Source organism: Apus apus, chromosome 2 (assembly GCF_020740795.1).
Source record: "Apus apus isolate bApuApu2 chromosome 2, bApuApu2.pri.cur, whole genome shotgun sequence".
NCBI lineage: Eukaryota > Metazoa > Chordata > Aves > Apodiformes > Apodidae > Apus > Apus apus.
Window position 1 is genome coordinate 142,817,922 of NC_067283.1, and position 12,692 is coordinate 142,830,613.

Below are 12,692 nucleotides of genomic sequence, written 5' to 3' on the forward strand. Positions count from 1 at the left end.
TTTGCAGTCCTACTTCATCCTCTGCAGTCCAATTCTGTTTGCTGCACACACTCTACTACTTTGCCTGATCTCCATCATCCACCTACTATCCCTGCAGCCTACACCTTTCTTGGCTTTTTCTTTTGATCCTTTGAGCACAATCATATATGCCAGGATGCAAAATGGATCATTTCACTGCTCCCTATTACATTTTGCATGTAATTATAGCACTGGATGCAGAAGGCTGCTTCATTTCTCTGAATAAGAATAGTTTGCCAGCTTGTGTTTCATTGTAAGACCACCCAGTTCTCATCTCTTACACATTAGGATAAACTGAAGCATTTGGTAAAGCTGTTGAAGTGGTGTAAAATCAAAACACTTTTAGATTGGTATCTCCTGTTCCTCTGTCCTGATCTGATTCAGTCTCCCCCTAGCTCTATTTAGACTGAACTTCCACAGACTTTTTCTCTCAGCAGTAAAAGCAGCAAAGCAGTTCTCTCCATAACTACTGTCAGCATGGCAAAGTGATTAAGCCAAATTAACAAGGAAATGCTGCCAAAGGGGACATTTCTATCTGGTTGGTCTTAATCAACTAGCATGGAGTACCCTATCACTAATAAGTCAGTGTGAGACAATTCTGGTGGATGATTAACCGATCAACTCACTGAAGTCAAAGAACTGAGGAGTCAGCTCAATACAATGAGAAAAAGCAGGGACTGGGGACTGAAACACACTGCAGGAATTACACCACTAAATGGGATGTAATTGCAGTGCCACTCCATCCTGCCCCCTCTCCAACCTGGTAGGAGCTTTGGCAAGAGTCTGAAAAGAACTTCCTCAACAATGACCCAGTTTTATTTGCCACCATTGTGCCAATTTAAGTCTCAAGTTCATGAGCACATTTTAGAGCACAACAACAGGATGCACTCTGGTCTGTTGTTTTCCCAAAAAATGTCTGGCCTCTTCACATAACCTGACTACATTCTACAGTATTTTTTTAATCAAAGGATAAGACAACTTCCTTTCCAATTATTCTTCTTTTTGGCATTTATCAGCATTTTTATGTCCTTTGGAACCTGGAAACCAGGGCAGGGGAGAAAAAGACAACAGGAAAAAAACCCAAACAAACAAACACACAAGGAAAGGTATTATCTTATACCGCTTTCCTCCCAGCAAAAGAAAAATGGGGCAATAGGTACTAATGGACCCATAAAACTAATTGAATTTCATCCGAATTTGAGAGTTTAATCAACATCCTGAACACTTCCCTGATTTGAACATGTCATTTGGCACCATTCTTTATTTTTTTTCTCCCTTTCAAAAATATTGTTTGAAAATTAAATCCTTCCAGTACTAAATGACTTCAACAGAAAGTTAGGGAAACATGAAACAACAGCTATGGAAAACAAATCTGAAAATTACTCAAGCAAAAAAAACCCCAAACTTTTCTGAAATAATCTGCTATCAGTTACTATGGACAATTAACTATAGTTTGCAAGCCACAGAATACCCTTCCCTACAGAAAAAGAAAACAGTAGTGACAGTTTAATAAGCATGAACCTTAACAAGCATTTCAGATTCTTCTACAGTCAACAAGAAAGATTTTGGGAAAGCTTAGTACATGGAATAATGCTCTCAGTTTTTTTCATCAACTTCACAAATCACCATCTAATGCTGAAATGTTGACAATTAAGCTATTTGTTCTTCTGAACATACCTGAAAAAAAACAACAAACAAACAACAAAAATTCTGAGTCACAAAAAGAGAAGTAAGTTTGAAGCTGTCATATGTGAAGGACGACATACCATTTTGATAGTCTTTATATCCAGGAAGATTTTCTACTTCATTAGCAAGGATATTGATTATTTAAAAATACATCTTCAAACCAATACACAAACTTTATTTAGATAAAAGATTGTATTATTGGCATAGGTATTCTGAAGTTCAGCCACATCTACTTTTTCATAATGAAAACACATTCATAAAATCCTTTGCAATCTAAAGTGTACTGCTAAGATTGAAAGCAATCAGCCTTGACTAAAAGATGAATTAATAGCAGTTCTAAAACCATTAGATACAGACTCTATTGTCATGTTTTTGTTTAAAGCAAGGGAAAAAAGGCAAGAAAAGCGCAGAGGGTGTCTAGGTCAGCAAAGTCATCAGAAGTTGATGGATGCACTTAACAGGCATTAGAGAAAAAAGAGAAATATGCAGAACATAATAGCCACTTACAAGATTCTCTATGTTAAGGATAGAAAAAAGGCCTCAAGATATGCAGTAACTCTACCTTGTTCTGAGCTGAAGGTTTTCTATTTTTAGATATGCATGTCAAGGGCACATTTAACCCTAGAAGTACAGCTTGATGCATCATCACAATATCCATTCCTAGACATCGGTACAATTAGAAATGTTCATTTTACAAAGCACATCTTCTGAGAACAGCCCCTACCCGTAATAGCTACAACCTCTGGGTGAGGTTGTAAGGGAGGTAAGGGAGATGGAAGAATTGATGCTCCAAACCATATTAATGACTGCTAGGAGTTGTTTGGCAGCCTCCAGGTAGGCAGGAAATGCAATGCTTGTATTGTAAGAAATGGCTAATTTAGCAGCCTCCTGTAACCCAAAGTGGCAGCCTTGCTCCCTCACCCCAACAGTCCAGGCTGCACACACTACCGGCTTCTACTGTTGCAACTCTTAAGGTTGCAAGAAGGGTCACATCTGTGAGGTGTTCCGGGACATAAGGTGGGCATGGCTGCCTTCTGAAACCCATATTGTGCTTCTACAGCTGCACACTCACAGTCAGAATGGTGGGAAGACCTAAGGAGATTGTGCTGGTTCTTCAACCTGAATCAGATGTAGGTGAGTTTCAGTAGCACTCCACCACAGGGACCAGGAACAGCATGTCCCATTTCAGGCAATAGTTTGCAAAGCAAGACTGAATACTACATCAGTCTTAGCTGGTCATAGCTAATTCTTTGACTCTTGTGAACTCTTTGCTCTCCATAGTGGAGTAGATGAAGTAAAAAGACAAGGCTTGAGGGGTAAAAAGATTAGCTTGGCAGGTGAAGTGAAGAATGCATTGGGGGGCAGAAGATGACTGTGTGTCAGTCTGAAGGGTCTCACAGGACTGGGAGACTGACGATGACAGCCGGTATACTTAGAGAATATAAAAACATCACATTTGCATGAACAGAATAAGAGACATGTCAAAAGCTAAACTAAGTAAATAGTCTAAAACCAGAAGGTAATCTCTTTTCTCAAACTGTGGATTTGTTGAAGGAACTTCTTAATCTCTTAAAGGGAAATTACTTGTGATATTTGATGCCAATATCACCAACACTTATTTTAGTTTAAGAGCCTGTCATATTCTGATACCATTCTTAGTTTTGAACTAAACCTGCAATTGCCCAGAATGGCTAGTGACAATATAAAAGCACCACATCAACATAACTAGAGGCACAGAAGTATTAGGAAATAGGACACAGGCATTTAAAGCCATCCCCAGGCTTAATCACTATATGAAAGTTTCACTTGAAGGCATCACAGCCAAGGAAACCACACGATACTTACAAATCAGTTAGTAAAAAAAAAAAAAAAAAAGAGGGAAAGGGAAGAATTGTCTCTCATTTAACACAACATTCTCCTTACCTTCTGCTTGCCCCACTGAGAATACACAGTACCACAGAAAATGTCTGCTTTAACATCTGGGAGTAGTTTCCCTGCCCCCTGCAGTGGCACATCAGCTATACAGTAATCTGCAGCTGACTGTGGAATAGAGATAAAACAGAAACACTTCTGACTGAAGCCCGCATTCAGATATAGCTAAAAAGAGCTAGTATTTGCAAAGTGTGAAATTAAGAGATACTGAAAAGCCTCCTTGATTTCAGGTCATTATTGTTGGCATTTTTGCAATGCCTAGAGGCCCGAAATGAGACAAGATATCCCTCCAAGCTAAACACCATGCACACTCTAGTACCTCTCCATCAAATACTTCCAGTCAAAATCAGAGGCATGACACAGACAAAGCACCAGTGGAGGTGTCCACCACCACCCACATGGAAAACAACAGGAGAAACTGTACCATGGAGAGGAGTGCGAACAGGTAGCAAATTTGCTGCTACATTTGTAATCCTCAGGCAGTCTGATCATGCCAATGTTTTCCAGCTTTCAGAAACATGTTGCAGAGATCTTGGACAACCAACTTTACATACATATACAAGCAAAAGACAACATCTTGGTAGCAAATTTATTCCAAATCTCAGTTTTCTACTGAAAAAACAGTTTTAACTGGTCCTAATTATCATCATCATTTTACAGTTGGAAAAACTGAGCCACAGAGCAAGAACTTCACTTCCAGTGTGAAGTGACAGGCTTCTTAAGTCCAAAACCAATTAAAATGAAACACACACCCTAATCATTTCCTTTTAATCAAAAAGACTTTTTTTCAGATTAATAAGCATTTGCTTGCCAGAAGATCATCTGGAACACAGCCATATACATGGGAATAGTGTTCAAAGTACGATTTTTGAGGTAAATGCAGATTCTAAACAACAGACTCCTGGCATAAAGTTTCACCTCCATCAAACATTAATAACCTCTTCAACATTAAATGCAGAGGCTAACCAGCTAGTAAGGCAGAGGACAGAACTGAGTTTGAGATCTTGAGTATCAATGTAGTCCCCAAAGCATAGGCAGATTCAGTTGAGCCGTGCTCACTTCAGATGGAGTCTGATCCCTCTCTAAGTTCCTCTGAGCATGCTGACTAGATCTCCACCAAACATAATAGGAGTTTGGACACCTAATTTACACATTGACAATTTAAGTTGCCCTCAGCAGCAAGCTCAATTCTACCCACAGTAACTGAAGGGAAGACAGACTCCACTATGTCCCAGGCCACCCTTTTCCAGGCTCTCCTAATGAAATCCCTTCCCTCCTTAGTGCAACTCCATACTGAGGGAAAGCTTAATAGGTTGATAATATAAGAATTGCCCTTCAAACATTATCGAGGCTATTACAGTCCCATACCCCTTTTGTGATTGTGACACATTTCTCTCCCAGTGCTCAGCAGTTATGTTATTTTTCAAAATGGAAAAAAGTCCCACTTGCAGAAAGAAAGGTGGACTACAGCAGTTACTAATCAGTTTTGTCAGATGTGTCCAGTGAACACATGTGGCAGATTAATAAGTTTTTATTGCAACTCAGATGAGATGCACTATTTGCAGAACCTGCAGTGCCAGGAGTGGAGCATTAAACTGCTTTTCCATTTTAAATGCTGAGTTGGTTCTATAATACATTTTGTAATCCCTCTAATCACAATGCTATTATTTTCTTTACTGGGCAATTTTATATTTCTCCTTCCCCATCAAGGCAGCTGTGTCATTAAAATATTTTTTTATTTTTGAAGCAATCTCTATGAAGCCCTTAAAGTAGCTTCAAAGTGAAAGCAGAGTGTTTGGATGGCTTTATGGAGCAGCTTCACAACAAGGCAAGCAGAAGAACTGGCACTATAAGTACATTATGCATCTCCACACTGTATGGAATTGCTTTTTCCTCTAAAAGCTGCTCCATCTTTTTATCTGTATTTCTTTTTCTCCCAATGAGAAGAGGTTATTTTAAATAATGTGTTTGCCTCTACATGTGTCTATAGTATTACACATCCTACTTATTTCTAGAGTACTACCATGGCTTTTTGCTGCTTATGTTTGCTAATACGTACTGCAATTGCTGCTCCTTTTCACAATAGTGTAATGGGAAATAACACAAATTTCACATTGATAGCTTTCACAGAACAACAGGAGCCAGATCAGACAACATTTCCCTCCTTATGCTCCCTCAGCTGCCTCTCTGTAACCATCTGCTCCCTCCTGCCCTACACGAGGACTGAACTCGCTCCCTGCGGCAGAATCCACCGCTTTGCTGTGCATTTGTGCAGCCCCTGGCACAGCACAGGGCCACAGGCTGCACCATCCCCCGCAGGCCAACACCTCACCATCCTTCACAACCACTGAAAATACTGTCTTTCTTGATCTTTTGGTGAAAGTCCAACTGTGGAAAACCTGACAAATAGAAATGTCTCTTCCTGTTACCACCTGTTGTTGGACTGAAGTCACAGGTAGAACATGCTTGTACAGATTAATTTCATAAAGGATTCCTTTGAACCGTTTGGAAGGTCAATCACTAGTTTTCTTTGTGAGAAAACTTTAGCTGTTCTACTTATACCCATCTAAAAAGCTAAGTATTAGTCTGATCTGATTATTTTGACTTCTCATGGGGAGAAAGAGAAGCAATACTAAAATAATCCCACCTTGTGAGAGGGGATGAAGAAGGAGGAAATGAATAATGGTCCTTTGCAAATGCCCTTCTTTTCCTGTTAATCTCCTGGGCAGAGCACAACAAACTAACTCAGGCAAGATCTTCCACTCACATGCAGCTGCTGTCAGGGCAAATGGTATTTCAGAATCCCCGAGCACAAAGTCAGCATGAACAGGATGAACAGAAGCAGCCAGATCTTTCATGCTGAATGTTGAAACCTCACTGTAAAAATGTGGGCCTTCCTATTACACTATTTATAACAAGAATGGATGATGCTGCAACAGGGAAAAATACACTATAAGAATGCACTTGGATTCTGAATCATGAATTTGTCCTCCTGTGATAAGCTGCCTCACAGGACCCCAAACAGAGAGAGATGCTTCTTGTTTTCCTGGCTCATAACAAATTAAATTCTGAACCAAGCAGCTACATTTTGCACTACAAGTAGGGTTACTCCAAAACTTCATTTACACCAGTAAAACCCTAAAGTGATAAATAGAACATCAGCCTCCGCTGCTTGAAATGCACAAGGTCACACAGCATTCCTGTATCACTGCTCAGGATAGAAGGTTTGTTCACTGTATTGTTCTTAAGACTTCAGCCGGAGTTCACAATCATGAATGACAGGCTGAGAAAGAGATACACGCACATCAAACATTTTGGCCTCCAATTTAGACACCTGAAAGCAAGACAATATGCATTCTTCTAACTATGTAACACATGAAAAAAAAAAGTCTATTGAAAATTAAGGTAGAATCAAGCACAGTAATTACTGTGTATTACTAATAATTGCAGAATGGGACTTTGGAAAGGCACGTTGCCCTGACATGTAGTTATTTCAGCTGATATGAAAATATTTTTAAATCCACTTCAGACTTACTCTACGCTCAGATTCTGTACCTATTTTTGCTAGTCATAAAAATTATCCAATGCAATACATGGTGTTTTGTCACTATTGCAGTCAGAGTGAGGAGAGAAAGAATTTTTGAAAAAAATTTTTAAAATAATCACACTCACACCATATCTATTGGCTTTCACTGTGGTGATCTGATGTGGACATGGGTAATCTGTTAACTACTTGTCTACAAAAATCAACTAAGAAAAAGTAAACTTTCTGTCAGTAAAGTAACATTTCACCATCCAAGGTCTGCACCTCCACTGAGGATACACATGTAGAGGTCAGCAATTCAGACCCTCCCATCCTGCCACACAATTTTAAAGCAAAACCTGGAGGAGTGGAACAGCCCAGCTGAGGTTATTTTGCCTCGGTTTCATATCCTGTGGCCACCACAAGTTTCATAAGAGGGGGAGAGTTGGAATACAAAGTAAAATGGTAAAACTTCATTGCCCCAGTTGAGTGACCATCAGTGTTCCTCAACCGACTGCAAAAAAAATAAAAAAAAAAAAATAGAGTGAGAGAAGGGGATAAAATGGTCTTAGTGTGCAAATGAATGTGTGTGCTCCATCATACCCACTGACAGGACCACTGCCTGGCAAAATACCGTCTTTCTCATCCAACTCATTTTACAAGCTTGACCAAAAAGGATAAACACTGTGAAACAGAGGCCACTGATTAAGAAGCTGGAAAATTCTTATAGAAAATTACTTTTTATATTCTTTCATTAGAGAACAGTACAATTAGTTTGTTTTCTGGGTTTGTTGGGTTTTTTTTGAGAACTGACAAAACACTTTTATATTTCTAAGAAGAAATCTATCAGACCCTTACTACTCAGAAGTCTCACTCTTTTGTGCTTAGACATTTCATAACACACTTGACACACACCAAATACTTCCTGAGCAGGGAACTCTCCAGGAAACCAGAGGAGCTGCTTGCACCCCATCAGTCCTGAACTAGGCCCAGTAAGCCAAGCTAAAATCTCATCCTCGTGTTACTGAGTTCAGTCAGCCCTTCAGTGTCATTTTATGTCATTTTGAAGCAACCAAAATAATTAATGAGCCACACTGCAACAAAAACTATGGTCTACTGGTGTCTATATATCACTTAACACAGAAGGCAAGAAGAAAAAAAAAAAAGCTTCTCACTTCTTTTACCAGTTTCTTTTCATAGTTTTCATGAACATTCTAAAGGACTGTTAATTTGTATCAGAGTCAGGTAAAAAAACTGCCATTGCTAACACAAGAGGAAAAAGTCTAACTGTAGTGGTTATCATTAACAAGCATTTATTATTTGCTACTGCTGCTACCACAGAAAGTGAGCCAAAGTGTCTCACCAGATAGGCACACCTTACTTAGGAACCAAAACTCCCTGAATAAATAATCATCTAACAAGTGACAGACTAGACTGAGGTCTCATGCTCACAATAATCAGCAGCATGTGGGAAACCTTGATAAAAGTCAAAACTTCTGTAGAGATAATATGCTCAAGCAGCCAGAGAAGGCAAAGGGTCCCCCAACTACACTTCTTAGAAAAGTACTGAGAAATACAGGACTTCAGAAGTGTAGAAGAACGTTTAGTTTTTTTAACAGAACTCTATTTTATAACACCAGATGTCCAGATGCATTGTGTTTATCTAGAAAAAAACATATTATTAAACCCAAACAGACCAGATAAAAGAGTCAGAAGTAGCATTTTATTGAAAAAATATAAAAATTCCAGAAAACACACAATGAGGTGTGTTTTCTATTAGTTCTATTAGTTTATATTAGTCTATATTAGTTCTTTAATACCCTCCACATTTTAAAAATGTATTTTAGAAAACATTCTTGTTTTCTCCACTGACGCTTCCTGCCATGTAAAAGGGTCTATTCAGTTGCCTGTTTTTTTTATATATACTATGAATACTGAAAAATCAATTACTGATCAATAAACTGTGTATATTGATATACATGAATACACACCTTAAAAACATATATAAACCAAAAAAGCTAAATATCTTGATACTGCATATAATTTACTTAATTTGTATTGTATCCTGTACATTACCAAGTCTCACTGGATTATGCATATCAGTTTAGATATTAATAAACTCAGCCTTTTCTGGAGTTGGTCACTTTTGTAACAAGGTGGTTCTTTAGGGAACCAGCTGAGGGAGACTAAGGTAATTGTTCCTTTTTCTATTAAAATTCTACCTCCATCTATAAAAATTAGATTCCATACTCATCAGGAACTTCTAAATGAATGATCCTTCATTCACGCCACACCTTCTGCTGCCTGTTTCCCAAATATATAAACACACACTTGCACTCCGCTATTTACAGTAGCTGCATAAAAACAAACTTTAAATCTATCTATACGTCTCACTACTGTGCATAGGAAGTATGTGTAAATATTACTTGAATACATAGGATTGAAAAGAAACCTTTTTTAAAAGCAGCTGAACAATGAGGAAATATAAAGCAAATGGATCTGCCCACAACATTTTATTTACAATACTGTCCGCAAATCCTGCTCATCCTTCCACTGCACAGATACAATTGCATGGATAAAGTTTCGTAATGACAGCTTAATTCAACTCAAAGCCACACAAGTTACAAATCCAACCCTACATTTACATTTAAGAGGATAAAGCAATTCTATATAGAATTTAAGGCTTAGCAAGCCAGAAAAGACAGGACACCTCAGGCTTTAACATATGAATCCAGATGAAAAACATCACAAAGTTAATACTACACAAAAAACAAAGTAACTAACAAAGCAGCAATGCATTCAGAAAAACTGTCTACTTATTAGCTTGACACTACTATGCCAAGCTTATTCCATCAAGCAAAATGTTTTGGTTTGTTTGGTGTTTGCTTCGTTTTTAAATCTGAAGCATGCCCACCTTTCTAAATAAAGCTACTGCAATCAGACCTAGGAAACCAATAGCTGATTTCACTACTTTTAGAGCACTACGCATCCCTTCTTCCCTGGCTATCTCCAGCAGGGACAGCCTTGAAAATGGTTTTCTATTCATCAGTCCAACAAGTACAGCTCAGCCAGTGGAAACAGGCTCCATTACATTAAGTCACTGATGTATTTTATCCTGATTTTCCACTAGGATGAGCCTTTTGCAAGCAAAGACAAGCCTGATCTGCCTGCGTTCCACGTCAACTATTGAGCCCATTCTCAACTGGAAGCCCGATTGCATCATTTAGCTTCTTCACGTCCAAGCTTGTAAGATCTCCTCTCAGCTTAACATACTTCTTTAGCTTTCAGTACTGAGCAGATTTTCATCTGGTGATGTTGAAACACGGGCAGGGTTAGCTTGCCCCTGTCTGACAAAAGCTGGGTCAAATAGATTATTAGATAAGCTTTCACTCAAAGCCCATCCAAAATCTGGTGGTCTTGTTACCAAATGCATGATTCAAAGCAATAAGCACAAACTTGTTCCCCAAAGGTTCAAGAGAATCAGCATCCTGCTTGGCAACTGGCCACAAAACAGAAAAAGTAGCAGTGATTTTGTTCAGTGCCAGCTTATACTGGATCTAGTTCAAATGACTTAAGACAGAATTAAATGAGTGTAAACTGTACTCATTTAAAACTAGATATTTTAGATTAAACATCAGAACAAAGAGCTCATACACACTCTTTATTATCCACACTACTGTTCAACAAGTTTAATGTTATTTTATTCTAAAAGTAAAATACATCACAATTGTACACATATTATTTCTTAGATTTATTGTAGTAATGACAGTAGGAAATACTCTTATTTGTTCACTCAGTGAGTTAATTGTTACTGCCTTTTTTGGGCCATTAAAAAAATAAATGATACACATTTGCTCTGTTAACTCCTAAATTGTCAGATTCAGTACAAACTCAATTTTCACTCCACAGAAATCACCCTCAAAACCCTGGGTTTAGGCCTTTGAAGATAAAAATGGCTGATAAGGCTTTTAAAGAATCCCTCCCAATTTACTTTTTTAAACATTCTCTTATTTTACATTCTAGTTAAAAACATATCTAATATGAGAAATTATTGTCTTACACCCAAAGTGCCTGGAGTACACACATTCATCTGCACTTGGTGGTCATGTCTGCAGCATACAAAGAAGAAAACAGTAGCTTATGAATCTGTCTTTAGGAATTTACCTCTTAAGTATGTTTGTTCACTGGCATACAGAACTGACATGGTATTTTACCTAAAATTAGTTAATAGTTTACTAAACTCAGTCACCCATATAAAAATTGCTATATTCATACATTCATAGAACCTTTCTCTTCCTTTACCTGCCTCAGGAAAAAATAAATAAGCAAACAAAAAACATACAACAAAAGCATATATATTCAGATTCTGTTTGTTACACAAGTCATTTGGGGAAAAAAAAAAATCTCCACAGTGCCTGAAAAAGAGAGAATGCATTATTTTAATTACCTTAATCTAGAGAAAAATAAAATAGTGCAATGCCTAAGATATGTGTGGTATAAAACTCCATGGCAATACCTTGCTCCTGTAACTACCACTTCCTCAGACAGCTATGTCTTTAAGAAGAAAATAAATGCTTTTTAAACAGTAGCCAGGATTTCAAGAAGCCTGGACTCTTTAAGACTCACCAAGAAAATAACCCAGTCCTACCTACCTTAGATATTTCTGGTTCCACTTGTTGTCTCTTGGGTGTCTCTTTTGCCTCAGGTCCTTTTGGAGTACTAGTGTTCTTAAGGGAGGGCGATTCAACTCCTTCACCTTCAAGTTGCAGATTAATACCTTCTGCAGGGACAGGGTGATCAATACCATTTGGATTCAGATTGCAATGGATAGCTGCAAAACATATAAGAAAGAGAAAACACTGCTTAGGAAAGAAGAACCCAATGGTATAAACACATCAGAAACTACTAAGAACTGTCACATGGTAAACCGAGCTACGTCAGACCATGGCAAGAGAACTGCTGTACCCTGACATGGGTTCAGGGTGAGATACTTGAGAAAGGAAATGAGAGGCAGTGCAGCACTGTGCAAGGCTATTTAGTGCAGGCTATTGTGTTGAACTGTGGTCTACTGAATTCACTACAGTATCCAAGATGAGGGTTAAACTTGGTTAAACTTTATTGGGTAAAATTTAAGAGCTTTTACTAGGGTAGGACAATGTATCACCTATATTCACCATTCAGTCATACGTTTTTTCTAGGCAAGCAAGTTAATGTTTTTCTATTAAGTTTTCAACTACTCTAACATTCTAGGTCTTAAAAAACATGGGATAAGTAAGCTGTGCACAGCAAGTCAGTGAGTCAGTCTCTGTACAGAGTAATGACTTACCCAGCTGATTCTCTCTTCTTCAGCACTTTGCACCACTGCAAATTACCACCTACACCATCCTAACAAGTAAGAAGGATGTACTCCCTAGGAGCATATAATGAGGTGTGGACTAATGACAGCAGAATAAGGAAAGCAGCCAGAAGACAAAATAAAACAAATGCAAACCATACCACAGAAATGCATAGTTAAAACTACAGTAGTCATTTA

The 12,692-nt window shown here is 38.2% G+C and overlaps 1 protein-coding gene across 5 annotated transcripts in view; it reads right to left on the minus strand.

The window, feature by feature from the left end:
- SAMD12 (sterile alpha motif domain containing 12) overlaps positions 1-12,692 on the minus strand; it is a 174,249-nt gene that overhangs the window by 145,457 nt on the left and 16,100 nt on the right. For all 5 annotated transcript variants that reach the window (XM_051609799.1, XM_051609797.1, XM_051609798.1 and 2 more), the window contains exon 2: positions 11,812-11,990. In XM_051609799.1, the coding sequence (XP_051465759.1) occupies positions 11,812-11,990 (179 nt within the window). The remainder of the gene's footprint in view (positions 1-11,811; positions 11,991-12,692) is intronic.